General features: G+C 39.6%; 1 protein-coding gene across 1 annotated transcript; it reads left to right on the plus strand.

Moving 5' to 3' along the window:
• The first annotated feature begins 401 nt into the window (after positions 1 to 401).
• Positions 402 to 10,601, plus strand: LOC116406819 (vomeronasal type-2 receptor 26-like). The gene is made up of 6 exons (XM_031891739.1): positions 402 to 571; positions 4,029 to 4,326; positions 5,376 to 6,149; positions 7,280 to 7,501; positions 7,884 to 8,007; positions 9,985 to 10,601. The coding sequence occupies exons 1-6, from the start codon at positions 402 to 404 to the stop codon at positions 10,599 to 10,601; spliced, it is 2,205 nt and encodes a 734-aa protein (XP_031747599.1).
• The last annotated feature ends 5,375 nt before the right edge of the window (positions 10,602 to 15,976 follow it).

Raw genomic sequence — 15,976 nt, forward strand, 5'->3', positions numbered from 1 at the left:
CTAATGTACCAAATGCTCTTATAACCCATTCAGGGCCTGAGCAATTTGTTAGTATAGTGGAAGACACAGAACATAAACACTGCACTTAGGGTACTAACCAAATTTTACGGGGACTAAGAAAATTGTCAGTATACATCAGAAAATAGTAGTTGCCCTTGTATTAAAACCTCTAGTTTGTGTCAAATTTGATGCAGTGTCACTAACCTAAATATAACAAATGTTTCAAGTATGACATATCCTAATTTTTTTTGGTTTTTCTAAAGAGGTAGAATGATGAACATTCAATGAACTTTCATGACAAGTGGATAATGATCTGTACAATTAATTTACCGAACATATTAATGAAAGCTACAGTCGGCCTTGCTGTTACTTGGATTTTATTAGCAATAACCTGCAGTGCAATGAAGAACCCCAACTCTTCTGCCTGCTCACTGAGTCGGGAATATGAGGAAAGCTACCTGCAGGAAGGGGACATCATGCTTGGTATCCTCATAGATATATTTTCTTTAATTGATGATGATTTGGAAACCTTTACAGCCCATCCTGAAAAAGAATATTATGTTTTGTCTGTGTGAGTATCCCCAATTTCTTGTACATGTTGAGTTGTCAGCCAACATACTTCCTTAAATATCAGCAAATCTATGAATTTTATGGAACAATTTCATATATGTAGTTTTATCTCCTTAATGAAATGGTGGAGTAAGTTGTACAAATATGAGGGTAACTAAGCTCAAGGACACATTGGGGCCCTGCCTGATCTTGAACCAGGGGACTCTGGGTTCTAGGATCTTACTGATTGAGCAAAAGAAGGCTGTTTGAGCTCAGTGTTGTAATTTATTGTAGAAACTTCTTTCTGCTCTTCCACTTATTAGCAAACGTATTAGCCTCAGCTGCAAGTAGCTTCCAAATTAAGATAATATTAAACTTGCCACAAATGCTGGATTATTGAACTTCCTTCTGTGATTTGGCCCCTGAATTCCTGTGTAGGGGTTAAATAAAATAGGCCCCACAGGATGGATACCCCTAGGACAGACAGGCCCCAGGGTAGTAATGTGTTTCATCATATACCTTGGTATTCAGGTTATTCATATCCAGGACCACTAACCAAGTCGGTAAGAAGTTACCTCAGGGAGGGGCAAAATTGCTGGGAGTAGAGTGGATTCCCTGAGGGGTTGAACTACAGCATTAAGTTCCCAGGGTGAGAGTTGTAGTCCCACAGAATTATCCCTTGGTGGAGGCACGCCATTGCTGGGAAAACACCTGTCCCCCAATAGCAAGCGGGGCTCAGGGCTCCTGTGGCGCCAACTAATAGCAGTAGCAGCACTGAATCCGCAAAGGTGGGCTACACCTGCCTTGCCCTTCTACAGATTTCTTGTTCTGACACCTGGTCAGATATATGTTGGTCAGTTATATGGGCTTGCATAATCTAGGGGCATACAGTATATCAGAATCATGTATTATATGTGAGAATTCCATTAATTAAGAAAGCCCCATTTCAACCCAGAAATAATACGTGTATTACTAATGGCCCTAACAGTAATCTGAGCCCTGAAAATAATCAAAATGTTGATAAATTCAAAATGGGTACAGATATCTTTCTACCCCAAAAATTCAAATAAAAAATCATTGCTCAAATTATAGTGGGTTGTTTTTTTTGAAAATTACCTCAAAGCTTTCACTTCACAAAATGTAATAGATATATAAATATGAATGCTGTTTGTCTTGGAAACAATTTGACACCCAAATGAAACAGTATTACTAAATCATACAGGATGTAGAGACCCCAAAATGAACATAATGTTCACTCAAATTTTTAATAGGAAAACAAACAAGACATAACACAATACAATTGTAAATGAATCTAATAAAACCAATCAAAGCAATAAATACAAATTATTTCACAGTGAGTTTGGCTAATTTTAATTCAATGACCCTCTATGCCCCAACTTTGTTCAGGCAGAGAAAGTGAAGAGATCTGAAGAGAGCAGTGCAATACCCGTCTTATAACCCCACAGCATAGAACTATCAGAGACTGTGTTACTGTGTTACGCATATACACACTGATTCTATTTCAGCTCAGAACCCTCCATGCACTCTGAGTAGTGTGGCTTTAATCAACACAAGCAGAGAATGAAATTATATGTGTTTGTGCCAGGTCCAAGCTAGCTGGTAGGGCTCTGACTCCTGGTTCTGCAGCCATGTCACTGCTACATGCACATCCATTTCCACAAGATATTACACAGCAGCCCAGGACCCTCCATAGAAACAGCACAAGTGCTAATGTGGACCAAAACGTCGGACACAAGTGAAATATTAAATAAAGACATTTTGCTGTTTTAATACTTGAGAGTGCTGGTCCTTACCAAACATATTCATTTTTTGACAGATAGAACATTTGGAGATGAGTGCGGGAACATATTCTTTGAATTATATATATGCCAAAGTTTACTGGATAACCCTTTTGAAATAAAGAATAACACAAGTGGTATAAAGGCGATACCTTTATTGGCTAACTAAGATAATCATAGCAAGCTTTCAGAACATTTTAGTTCCTTTTTCAAGCTGATTACCTTGCTATGGTTATCTTAGTTAGCCAATAAAGGTATTACCTTTATACCACTTTTGTTATTTTTTATTTCAAAAGGGCTACCCTGTAAAATTTTGACTGGCTAACACGGTACATCACCTTTTCCTGCATCTCCAAAGTTTACTGTGACATTGTTTAATAGCTATTTAACTATACACCTGCTATATGATATAATATAGTACTTCTATTTGATTTCTCATCATATATCCATGAAATGCAAACTTATATTGCTTGCACTTAATTATTCCAAAGAGAGGTAAAGTAGCTTTGTTGTGATATAGTTTAAATTTGTTTTACCATTGTAGCAATCCCAAATCAGTGCTTATCACTCAGGCAGTTTCCTATAATTTGGACACCTAAATGTGATCCTAATAAATTCTGGTTTAAGAGAGAATTTTCTGGTAGTTTCGGAACTGCCTAGTAGATGGCAGTGTGTCTTTCCTAGGATCTTGCCTCACTTGGAGGTGTTTACAGGATCGGGAATCAGGAAATGTTAGCCTTGTGTTAGTTGATGTGATAGTCACTGTAGGAATGCAAGGCAGACAGGGAAAGAAAGCTGAGCAGCCCTTTGCTCCACCAAGGGAGTTAGAGGGGTTAGTACCCCGTGGCATACAGGCCCCCAGTTCAGAGACATGAGTGGGTGAACTCAGGGGCAGGTAGTATGCCAGGGAGCAAGACACCACTGTGGGATCCACTGTACTTGGGATACCAAAACCGAAATTGAAGTAAGTTACCTGCAGGAAGGAAAGTAGGGGAAGTGTAATCCTGAATATGGAATTGTGCTCAGAACGGTGTTTTCCATTGTCGCTTTGTGAGTGTGTTTTTGCCAAAGTATTGCTTCACCAGAAGCTATAGTATATTGCCCAGGGTCCAATTCATTTGTTTGCTAGAGACAACTGTGATTCTGGATATTTACCAAAGTTGTTGGTTGTTTATTCTCACAACAGTCTGGCAGAAACTAACCCGACTAGCTGAGCAGAGCTAAAGGTAACCTTTGTGGTTCAGAGACTGGGAGTTGCAGGGAGTTGTTCCCCAGTTTGCCAGTCTTGAGTGCTCTACATGCCTTGCACTCAGCCCACACTCTCTCACTGTCAGTAAAGCTGCTACACCAGCTATACTATTAATGTAAACAAACTTTGAAAGGATATCCCAAGTTAATAGAATTAATTATACTCACTACAGGTGGCCAAATTCCTTTGGAAGCCTCCTTTGGACCGCTTTCTCACTTTTTAATCTACTTTAGATCTGCTATTGATTGTGGGTCTGGTTCAGGTATTTTGGTTGAAAAAAAAAATTGTTGTTTCCTTTTTCACGGTTGTGATTGTTAAGAAAAAAACGCAAGCCACCTAAGAAAACATGAGATATAAATGTTGAACAAAGGAAGAATTGAAAGATTTAATGAAATCTACAAATATACTTTTTTCATTTTTGCTTTTTCTAGTTCTAGTTCCCCCTTGCAATATTATCGTCACTTTCTTGCTGCCATTTTTGCCATTGAGGAAATCAACAGCAACCTGAACCTTCTGCCTAATGTGACCTTGGGATTCCATATCCATGATTCCTGGGCCAATGAGAGAAAAGCCACTAGCAGTACATTTAGTATGCTGACAGGGAGCAGTGATTATGTGCCTAACTACAAGTGCACCCAGAACAGGATTCCCAGTGCATTCATAGGGCACCTACTGTCTTCTGTATCTAATGTCATGTATCAGATCACTAGCATCTATGGCTTTCCACAGGTATGGAATGTTCCCAAATAATCTTATAGCTTTCTGCTTCTTGAGAGATATGTTGACTCACACCCATCTGAAAAGGATGATTTCTAAGAAAGGTAATACTTATAATTCTACGTTTATCAAATTAAATCCTACAGTATTATCTCCCAGACATCCTACAAATATTATTGCTTATATTGGATAGATAAAATGTACACTAAAATAAGGTTGGTCTAAAGAATACCTCCAAACATGAACATATCTGCTAAGGTTTGGAGTGCTTGATAAAGTTCTGTACATTGATAAAACAATAGATTAGCAGTCTTACCATCTATGGGATCATTAGTTATTAAACACTATTGTGTCAATGTATTAATGCTGAAGAGAACATGGAAGCTTCTTTGTAAAGGTAGTGTAGGGACCCATATGGTTAAATGGCCCCTATGGCTTTAAATCCCTACAGGTTCAGTTCCCTTAGTTGCTGGGCAGAAGGGAATGTATCTAAGTGAGTTCATTAACATGTGTGTGCCATTGGTTAGCAGGTATGGTGACCACTTCCTGCATCACTTTGGTATAGTGTTGGGAAAGGAGTGGCACTTCCTCTTTGCTTCCACCTGTTGCTGTGAGCCCGGGGCACGGGCCTAGTTATAGTCAGGGAACAGGGCCCCGTGAATGAGGCATTAGATAGTGGCAGGTGTATCCCCCTTTATAGTACCACCCTAGGGGTGTAAGGCAGTTAGGGTTGAGCTAGAAAGAGCAGTTTTGAGCTCCTACATAGGATTTGCAGTTTTTGGAGATATCTCTCCCAGGCCACATTGCCTGTAGTGTAGGGATCCCAGTGAATAGGAAATCAGGATAGAGAATTCCCTGAGGGGATCCACTACGGGGTGTGGCAGAGGGGAAGTGAGATTCCTGCCAGTCTGCCCGCAGGGGTGTTGCAGTACAACTTTTCAATTTTATATACCAAATAAATTGTTCCTGGAGGAAAAGAAACTTTAGGGTTGATTCACTAAAGTGCGATAACGCTTATTAAGGGGTTTAAACTGCCAATAACTAATTTCATTTTTACCCAGGTTAGTTACGGAGCTGTGGATCCTGCATTCAGTGACAGAATCCGCTTCCCATTATTCTATCGAACAGTGCCAAGTGAAACTGCCCAGTACCAAGTAATCATCCAGCTCATCAAGGCTTTTAATTGGAACTGGGTAGGGATGATATCCTCTGATGATGAGACGCACCAGAAAGCCAGTGAAGAGATGAAGACTGAGATCATTAATAATGGGATCTGTGTAGCTTTCCTTGTACAGATAAGTGACATTGATGCTACAACTGATTCTACAAGATTTTACTTTGCTTTGCAAACCATAATGCAGTCAAATGCCAGAGTTGTCATAATTTATAGTAAATTAATTAGCTTAATGGCATTTCATATCAATCTTTTATCTGTATATTCATCAACTAATGTGGTGTGGCTAATACTATCTCCTTTGCCATCAGCTTTAGAGACAGAATATAGTAATGAGTTTAATGGATCCCTTCTTATACTCTTTCATCAAGGAAACATTCCAGGTCTAAAAGACTTTCTTTACAAGGCTGATCCTTCAAGGTTTCCTAAAGACCCATTTACTGCTGAAGTTTGGTTACAGGTGTTTAAATGCCGCTCTGGACAATATTTTGCTAAATCCTCATTGCATATATGTAATGCCAATGATACACTAACGCAATATAACACTCATGGCCATGATATCAGTAGCTTCAGATTAACATACAGTATGTACATTGCTGTATATGCTGCGGCCCATGCACTTCATGCCATGTATACAACAAATCTACCGAAGCCAACACAGGTATAAAGTCTTATGAACATTTTATAGCTATTTCACAAAAATTTGTTGGAAGGTATTATAATAAGTAATTATAAGTACAGGTATGGGACCTATTATGCAGAATGCTCGGGACCTGGGGTTTTTCAGATAAGGGATCTTTCTGTAATTTGGGTCTCCATAACTTAAGTCTGCTCAAAATCATGTAATTATTGAATACACCCAATTGGCTTGTTTTGCCTCCAATATGGATTAATTATATCTAAGTTTGGATCAAGTACAGGTACTGTTTTATTATTACAGAGAAAAGGGAATCATTTAACCATTAAATAAACCCAATAGGGCTGTTCTGCCCCCAATAAGGGGTAATTATATCTTAGTTGGGATCAAGTACAGGTACTGTTTTATTATTACAGAGAAAAGGGAATCATTTAACCATGAAATAAACCCAATAGGGCTGTTCTGCCCCCAATAAGGGGTAATTATATCTTAGTTGGGATCAAGTACAGGTACTGTTTTATTATTACAGAGAAAAGGGAATCATTTAACCATGAAATAAACCCAATAGGGCTGTTCTGCCCCCAATAAGGGGTAATTATATCTTAGTTGGGATCAAGTACAGGTACTGTTTTATTATTACAGAGAAAAGGGAATCATTTAACCATGAAATAAACCCAATAGGGCTGTTCTGCCCCCAATAAGGGGTAATTATATCTTAGTTGGGATCAAGTACAGGTACTGTTTTATTATTACAGAGAAAAGGGAATCATTTTTAAAAATTAGAATTATTTGCTTATAATGAAGTCTATGGGAGATGGCCTTTCCATAAGTCGGAACTTTCTGGATAATGGGCTTCCGGATAAGGTATCCCATACCAGTATTATAATAAGTAATTCAAATAAAAATAAATTGTTTAGAAGTATCTAAACAATTGGTTAAACTGTTCAAAGAAGGGTACTTTTGTACTTTTGTATTCAGTGCAGAATGCTGCAGGGAACTACAGGGCATCACATTTCAGCATTGACCCTTTCAGCACATGTATAAAAATGCACTTTCCTCCCATAATTTCTAGACTAATGCTTCGTTGGACAGGTGTCCTTGTTCTAAGAATAAACTTTTCAGTGACTTTTAACAGGTCACTATTTCTATTTTAGTTAAACCAGCACCTCAAGAAAATCCATTTCAGAACAAACACTGGGGATGAAATTTTCTTTAATGAGAAAGGAGAAGTTCTGGGGCATTTTGATATAATAAACTGGAACATTTTCCATAATGAAACAGTGACTACAAGACATGTTGGGACCTTCAATTCATCTCAGTCTCCAGGACTCGCCATTGACAAAGAGGCCATTCTTTGGGCATCTCATTTTAATGGGGTACTGTATACATTTATATGGGATATGACAGGCGATGCCATGAATTTAAGTAACCTAATCTAAAAATATGAGTTACTGATCAAGATGAGAGATGTTGTACATTGTACACGGCTGCTGTATTACCTTGTTACTTGATGTAACAGCCAATATTTCTCACAGTTAAATCTTCTACAATTCACATAGATTATTTGGTTCTATTCTTTCAGATTAAAAGAGGTACCCTCCCTTTGTGACGAAAAATCTGCCGCTGTCATAGAATATATGCGCACACAGAAACATATACTGTACACCTATTTTTGTTGTAGTAGTTGAAATGGGAAAGACCTTTAAATATGTCTGTGAAAGGAAAAATCTAAACACATTTTCTAACTTAAATGCTTAGATCCCTTTCTCAAATTGCAGTGCCAGCTGTCTCCCTGGTTACAGGAAAGCTTTTGTGGAAGGAAAACACGTTTGCTGTTATGAGTGTGTTCCGTGCTCAGAAGGAGAAATATCCCCATTGCCAGGTAGGTAACGCTAACTGTTGCATAGAAATGAGGTTAAAATGGACAAAGGAACAATATTCACTTTTATTTCTCAACTGATATTGCCCAATGCACAATACAAACTCAATTTTACCAACTATGTAAACTATGGTTAAACTCAATAAACCAAATGCCTTCAACCTAGAGACTGTATAATAACTTGTGGAACTCTCATCACACTTTTATCTTATTAGTCATACTATAATCTAGAACTGTACAAACCTTTTATTTTCTTAACATAATATCACAAAACATTTTTTTTGCCTACTCCAAAGTTTCCTCATGTCTCTATTTCTTTCCCTAATCCTTTTTCTTTCCCTTTTTATCTCCTTTTTTACTTACAGTAAGTATTTTTGAATGCAAACAGACTCTTGGGGGCTGATTTACTAAGACACGAATTCCGACCGAATTGGAAAAATTGGAAAAACGAACATTTTGCGACTTTTTCGTATTTTTTGCGATTTTTTCAGCGCCTTTACTACTTTTCGGAAATTATCGCAACTTTTTCGTTACCAATACGATTTGCGCGAAAAAACGCGAGTTTTTCGTAGCCATTCCGAAAGTTGCGATTTTTTCGTAGCGTTAAAACTTGCGTGAAAAGTTGCGCTTTTTTCGTAGCATTAAAACTTAAAAGGTGCGACGTTTTGCGCAAGTTTTAACACTACGAAAAAATCGCAACTTTTTGCGCAAGTTTTAACGCTACGAAAAAATCGCAACTTTCGGAATGGCTACGAAAAACTTGCGTTTTTCCGCAAAAATCGTATTGGTAACGAAAAAGTTGCGATAATTTCCCGAAAAAATCGCAAAATACCGATCATTACGAAAAAAACGCAATCGGACGCATTCGGCCCGTTCGTGAGTAAGTAAATGGGCCCCTAGATGTTAAGTATTGACACTATTTATTTACTAATTTATAAATGTGTAAAAAGGACAGCAAAGCCCCCTTTTTTAGTTTTTAGTAAATTTTCCTCTATATATATTTATATATAGACGTTGCCTGATGCATAATTATCCTCATCTGCTGTACCATAGACGTATAGATAGCTTATTGTAAGGTATGTGCCTGTCTGTGCCCAAGTGTGTTCTAGTTTACCAAGTACCTCAATGCCTATGTATGTATGTATGTATAACTTTATTTATAAAGCACCACAAGGGTACGCAGCGCTGTACAATCTACAAAATACAAAATTACACACAAAATGTATTTATAATAAATAAATACAATAAATATATATATACTGATTATTTCTTTTGTTTTTTGTTTTTTGTTTTATTGCATGTTTTCAGTTTTCTATTGATTTATCTCTGGTATTCTGTCTCTGGCGACTTTGTGCTTTTTAGACACTGTGTTTGTTGTATTCACCACTTTGAAAAAGGCTAGAGTGCTAGCCGAAACGTTAGTCTCCTCTTTAATAAAATAATTTGTTTGTATAAGTCCTGTGAGTGCTGACCCTCTCTCAAGCACCTTCAACATTATTTGGACCTGCACCCAGGCAACAGCAACTTATCTATACGTGAGTGCCGGCATTTACTTGGAAGTTTATATATATATATAAATATATATATATATAAATGCACAGGGAATAAGTGCTATGTGGTATGAGACACAGTAGGAAGGAGGTCCCTGCCCCGTAGAGCTTACAGTCTAAGTGTCCCAGCACAGTCTCCTCCTTGGTTCTCACTAAACTCTTAAAAATTCCAGGGTTCCTTGTGGTCTCATTGGCCCCTGGTTTCTGAGACTTACTGTATGTACACAATATACCACAAAAAAAAGCAAACATAAAAATGTCATTGTCTTCATATTATAAAAAATGTGCAACAGGTTTACCAACCTATAGTTATCAGGAATATGTTGTACAGGTACATGATAGAAAGCTGATACTGTAAAAACATAAAATTTATCTAAATGTTTAATCTATCATATCAACTTCTTCAACTTCAACTTCTTCGATTTTTCAGACATGGAAAATTGCCTAACATGTCCTAAAGACCAATGGCCTAATGAGAGTAGAGATAAATGCATCATGAAAGACATTGACTTCCTTTCTTACAAGGAGCCTCTTGGTGTGGCCCTAACCACCACTGCTCTAGTTCTGTCTTTTTGCTCAGCTGCAGTTTTTTGCATCTTCTTAAAACACAAGAAGAGCCCTATTGTGAAAGCCAATAACCAGGAGCTCAGTTACATTCTTCTTCTTTCCCTCATGCTATCCTTTCTTTGTTCCTTACTATTTATTGGGAGGCCCAAAAAGGTCACCTGTTTGTTAAGACAAACTTCGTTTGGGATTATCTTTGCTATTTGTATTTCTTCCATCTTGGGGAAAACCATTACTGTTATTATTGCCTTCACTGCCACTAGACCTGGAAGCCGGCTCAGGAACTATGTTGGTACCCGGGTCCCTAAATACATTCTTCTACTATGTACACTTCCTGAGGTTTTCATCACCACAGGCAAATATTTAGCAGCGGTGGAGATATTTGCCATCCTTGTTTCCAGTGCAGGACTTCTTGGCCTTATATTTATCCCTAAGTGCTACTTTATCTTGATTAAGCAACCAGTTAACACTAGACATGATTAAGACATTTCAAGATGACTTCAAGGCATTTTAAAACATAATTATAACAATAACCTTATAAAGTAAGTAAACCACAAAATATTTGTGGTTTTCATTTTCATTCTGTATTTTAATTTGTTCGTGCTTTTTCAATTTGGATCTTTTAATAAATGACTAGACATTTGTGCTTGTTGTGGAAATTAGTTTATTTGTGGTTTCTAAAACCACTAAAATCAGACAAATCTGCCCCAAAGTCTAGAGCAGGGGTCCCCAATCTTTTTTACCTATGAGCATCATTTAAATGTAAAAAATGTCGGGGAGCAACGCAAGCATGGAAAAAAATTCCTAGGGGATGACCAATAAAGGCTGTGATTGGTTATTTTTTTTTTACCTGCTTTGAGGCCATTGGGAGCAACATCAGACGGGTTGGTGAGCAACATGTTGCTCACTAGTTACTGGTTGGGGTTTACTGGTCTAGAAAGACTAGTACTAGAGGATTATAGTAATGATTCATTTGAAAGCATAGACATTGGCATGTCTTCCACTCCCAACCTATCAGTGACACCTGGATTTGGTATATCTAAAGTATAAAGTGGCACACACCGAAGTTTTGCATCTCTAATGGGGGAGTAATTACACAGATGACAATGATAACAATGGAAGACTAAGGGGTTCATTTATAAAAATTGAGCATGTTTTCCCCTAAACACTTAAATTTTGCACTGCTGTGCCCATCTTTCCTTTTGTTGTGAATCACAGTGAAATGTGAATTACATACAAAAATTCACAGATGAGATTTCGATTACCATGAGCATGCCCTCCGCGTGCATTTATCATGCGCAAATATTGCGCCTATTTCATTTTTGTGAATATAAATTCGAAATTTGCTATATTTTCAGTTTAGCGAATATTTTTTCAACCACTAAAGTTGTGACGTAGAGTGTGCACATAAATATTCAGATTTGTGATTATGTCATTTTTAATAAAGCTTTACGGACATTCGCACTGTGAATAAAAATTTTGCAATTATGTTTCCTCATTGTCCAGCTTTATAAATATACCCACAACCAGGGCAAATATGTTCACTCTGTGAGTAATTCTGCTTGATTTAGAAGTGGGTTATTTATAAAGATCAAAAAAATCTTCCCTACCCTCTTACCTCATGTGTCCAAGCTTCGGACTAGTAGCAAACGGGGGAGGGAAAATATGCCCACTGCCATGCTTCAGCCCAGAAAAAGAAAATTATCGTAAACTGGATTGAATGTTCTCCATTTCCTGCCCTTCCGCATGGTATTGGGCACTAATGGGACATGGCCCAGCAGTAACCACACAGTCAGGGGGGGCGTTTGGTGAATTTATTAAGTCAACACAGCAGAAGAGAGGACTTTATGTCCAAAAGAAGCCTTCTTGGCTGCAAAAATGTCCAACTTATAGAATCTACAAAATGTCACAATGCAGCATTACAAATCTCCTTTGGAGTAGTCTGAGCTTCCAATGCCCAGGATGCTGCTCTGGTAGAATGAGACTTAATGGGAGGAGCCTGCAAAGTCCTGAGTGGATAAGCTCTCTGTCACGGTTGGCACCCTAAACCAGAACTGATGCCAAGTTCCTTGGTCTTGGCTCGGCTTCACCAGTATTGTTACCGCCTTTGGCTTCGGGAGGAGCCCTCAGCTACTCAGATGCCACCTGGACTTAACGAGAGGAACAAGGCGAGGAGTTCTGGCAAGCAAAGGGGCACGACTGTAGTAAGAGTCAGTTAGGCCGAAGATCACGGTACAAAAGAATTAGGCAAGTTCGTAGTCAGGCAGGCTGGGTCGAGGCAGGCAGTAATCAGGGATCGTCAGACAGGCAAGGGTCAAAACCGGATAATCAAACAGCAGGATGAGGCAAAATCAGAGTCAAAGTACAAGCCGGGGTCAGATTACGGATATCAGAATAGTCAGGAGCAGGCCGGGTCAAAAACAGGAAAACACAAGCAGGAAATACAGGAAATACAGGAAATACAGGAGCAAGGCTCAGGAAGGCACCAGGAAACAAATCCTATCACGGGCAACAAAATGTAAGCAAAGTCCCTTTAAATATTTTGAAATTCGCGCCATTGCGCGCTGGCGTCATCGCGCCATTGCGCGCTGGCGTCATCACGCCAGCGCGCATGCGCCTTTAAATGCGGGAGCTTGCGCGCGCCCACTATGAAGAGGACGGCGCGGCTGGCGTCCCCGCTGATGGCGGCGCAGCGGGCGTCCCCGCCGTGCCGGTAAGGCACATTTTGTTACACTCTCTTGATGCAGCTAGTAATCCACCCTGCAATAGTGCGCTTCGAGGCATGATTGCCAATAGCTGATCCTTTGAAGATTAACAGAAGATTATCACACTTCTTGAATTTCTCAGTCCTGTTCAAGTATATTGAGATACACCTCATCAGGTCTAGGTTGTGCCATTTCTTTTCCTTTTCATTAGAAGGATTGGGAAAAAACACTTCTCTATTAGCATGAAAAGGAGATACCACTTTCAGAAGGTATTTCTCATAGTCTCAGTACCACCTTGTCCTGCAATATCTTCAAATATGGATCACTCCTCAATAGTGCTTGAATATCAACCCCTCTTCTTGTTGATGTCACCATAATGAGAGAAGCTGTCTTATCTGAAAGTAATTCCAAGGAAATGGATGGTCGGCCCATTTAACTTTAGTCAGTGCTGACAGAGTTGACAGTTGTACATTCAGGTCCTTCTATAAGCCTGACTGAAGGAAATTAACCACTGCTGACTCTGAGAGTGAAGAGAAGGACACTCCAGACTGTGAGCACCATTCTCTTAACTTCTCCCAAACTTTATGATAAGTACGTTCAGTCGACGGCTTCCTAGATGCCAGCAGCGTACAGACAGAAGAATCAACAAGGACTAGTTTTTTCAGTTCTTGCTACTTAAAAGCCACCCTGTCAAAGCCCATCTGCATCAGCAAAGCCTTGCATCAGCATTTTTTGACAATATGGTAGTCTGACTGGGCTTCCACCATCAAAAACAGCTGATTAAACCAAGGCCCCCTTGGCCACCATGGTAACACTACTATGAGTGTAGCCCAGTCTGTCTGGATTTTCTCCATCACTTTGGGGATAAGCGGGAAAGGAGGGAAAATGTAAGCCAGGTCAAAGCTCCACTCCTGACTGAACACATCCCAAAACTAGGAATTGTGAACAGAAGACCTTGGCTTTCCTGTACCTGGCTGTAGCCATTAGATCTATTTGGGGACACCCCCAAAGGTGGCCTGCTCAGCCACCATGGTAACACTGTTATGATTGTATCCCAGTCTGTCCGAATTTTCTCTAGCACTCTGGGGATAAGCGGGGTAGAAGCTCCACTCCTGACTGAATGCATCCCAAAACAGTGCCTGTTTTTCTGGAATCGTGAACAGAAGACCTTGACTTTCCTGTTCCTGGCTGTAGCCATTAGATCTATTTGGGACACCCCCAAAGGTTCACCAGAAACTGGAACATTTGTTGAGACAGCTCCCACTCCTCTGGATGGAGATTCTTCTGAACTACCTTCAGAACTGCCTGAAATTGGATGACCATGTTACCACCTCTGGAGGCCACAGTCCCTGAATAGGTTACCAGCTCCCACAAAGGACTCTTGATTGGTCTGCCTTGTACCAGATTTCTCAGGTTCTCAGGTTCAATCATCAGGCCAGACTGTTCAACACTTGGTTTGACAGGATAATAATCTGATCCTGTTTTTCCCTTCTCCATTGCTGAAGAAACTTGAAATGCAATGGGCAAAGGAGAACCATCAACCACCTGACCGCATCCTTTTTTACCACCAACGTCCATAGTTTTTGTTAGCAAACAGGCGGACAATATCCTCCACTGTTTTGTGGAAGAAAAGATTTCATTCGACAAAAGTCTGTCTGGATTACCAGAAAGACCATTTGCTGAGAAGGCACTAACTGAGACTTCTGGTAATTTATTAACCACCCGTTCTCCGCCAACACTGCTAAGGTGAGTTGGAGATGATGGTTCATCTCCTGTATACTTGCAGCTTTCAATAACAGATCATCCAGATAACTGAAGATTTGCACCCCCTGAAGGTGTAGCAGGGCTATCACAGGGGCCATACCTTTGAAAATGTTCTCGGAGAAGTTGCCAATCCAAACAAAAGTGGCTGGTATTGATAATGATTCTCTTGCACTGCAAATCTGAGGAATTTTTGGTGAGCCACACCAATCGGAACATGAAGATACACATCTTGAAGGTCAATCTTTATCGACCAATTGTCCCGATGAAAGTTTTGGGCAATGACCTTCAAAGTCTCCATCTTGGAGGACTTCCCCTTTATTAAGGTGTTTAAATACCTGAGATCCAGGATAGCTAGAAATTCCCCTGACATCTTCCTTCGGAGGAATAAAGGACAGTAAATTCCTTGTCTTCTTTGACTTGTCGGCACTGCTGAAATGACTTTAGTAAGAGGTCTGATATGAGATTTGCTATTGTGAACTGTGGCTCTAAAGTTCTTGGCCAACTTGATACTTGAAAAACATCCTTGCATGTTTTCTTCAAGAATTCCAAGTGATAGCCTTGAGTGATTACATCCAACACCCACTTGTCCAATGTGGAAATTGCCCAAACAACTTGAAACTGGAGAAATCTTGCCCTTACTGGTGGCTGCTGGGCTCTGACACCATCAGAAGGATTTGGGTTTATCCTGCTTGGAGTCCTTCTTGCCTTGATTCTACAAATGACTCCTCCAAAAGGAGTAACCATATCTGCTTTAGCTGCTTTAGCCACATATTTTACTCCAATCGAATGTTTACACAGTAGACCAGAAACTGAATAAGCTTTTTAAGTACTGTATCCTGTCTCCTTTTCGCAGGATCTTTAAGAGAAACGCCCTCATCCACTGGCAGCGTGGTCTTACGTGCGAAGAAAGTGATTGCCTAACATCACTTTCCGCGTATGGATACATTCTTGCTTAGAGACAAAGAATTTCTGATCCGGAACATTCCATCCATCCTTAATCAAATTTCTCAGCACCTCATGCACTGGAAAAACTAAAGCTTTTTTAGAGGACAACTTAAACATTTTATCTTGTTTCGCGTCTTGTTCAGGATCCTCCAGATCCAATACTTTACGCATACCCTTAATGAATGGTTCCACCATGTCAGTATTAAAAGTATTCTCTTCTTTCAGAATGATAAGCTCTTCCTCTTGGTCAGAACTATAAGACTGATTATGTATAGATGCTGCCTGCTGGGGTTGCAACGCCTCTTCACCTCGTGACTTTATGTATGATCCTCCTGTTGCAGACGAAGAGACTTTCTGGAGAACACTTTTAGTCACAGTGCCCACTAAGTCCTTCACTGACTCAATCCTTCATAGAGGACATTGATCATCCATTTTTTTGCCGGA

The sequence above is a fragment of the Xenopus tropicalis genome, chromosome 8 (assembly GCF_000004195.4).
Source record: "Xenopus tropicalis strain Nigerian chromosome 8, UCB_Xtro_10.0, whole genome shotgun sequence".
NCBI lineage: Eukaryota > Metazoa > Chordata > Amphibia > Anura > Pipidae > Xenopus > Xenopus tropicalis.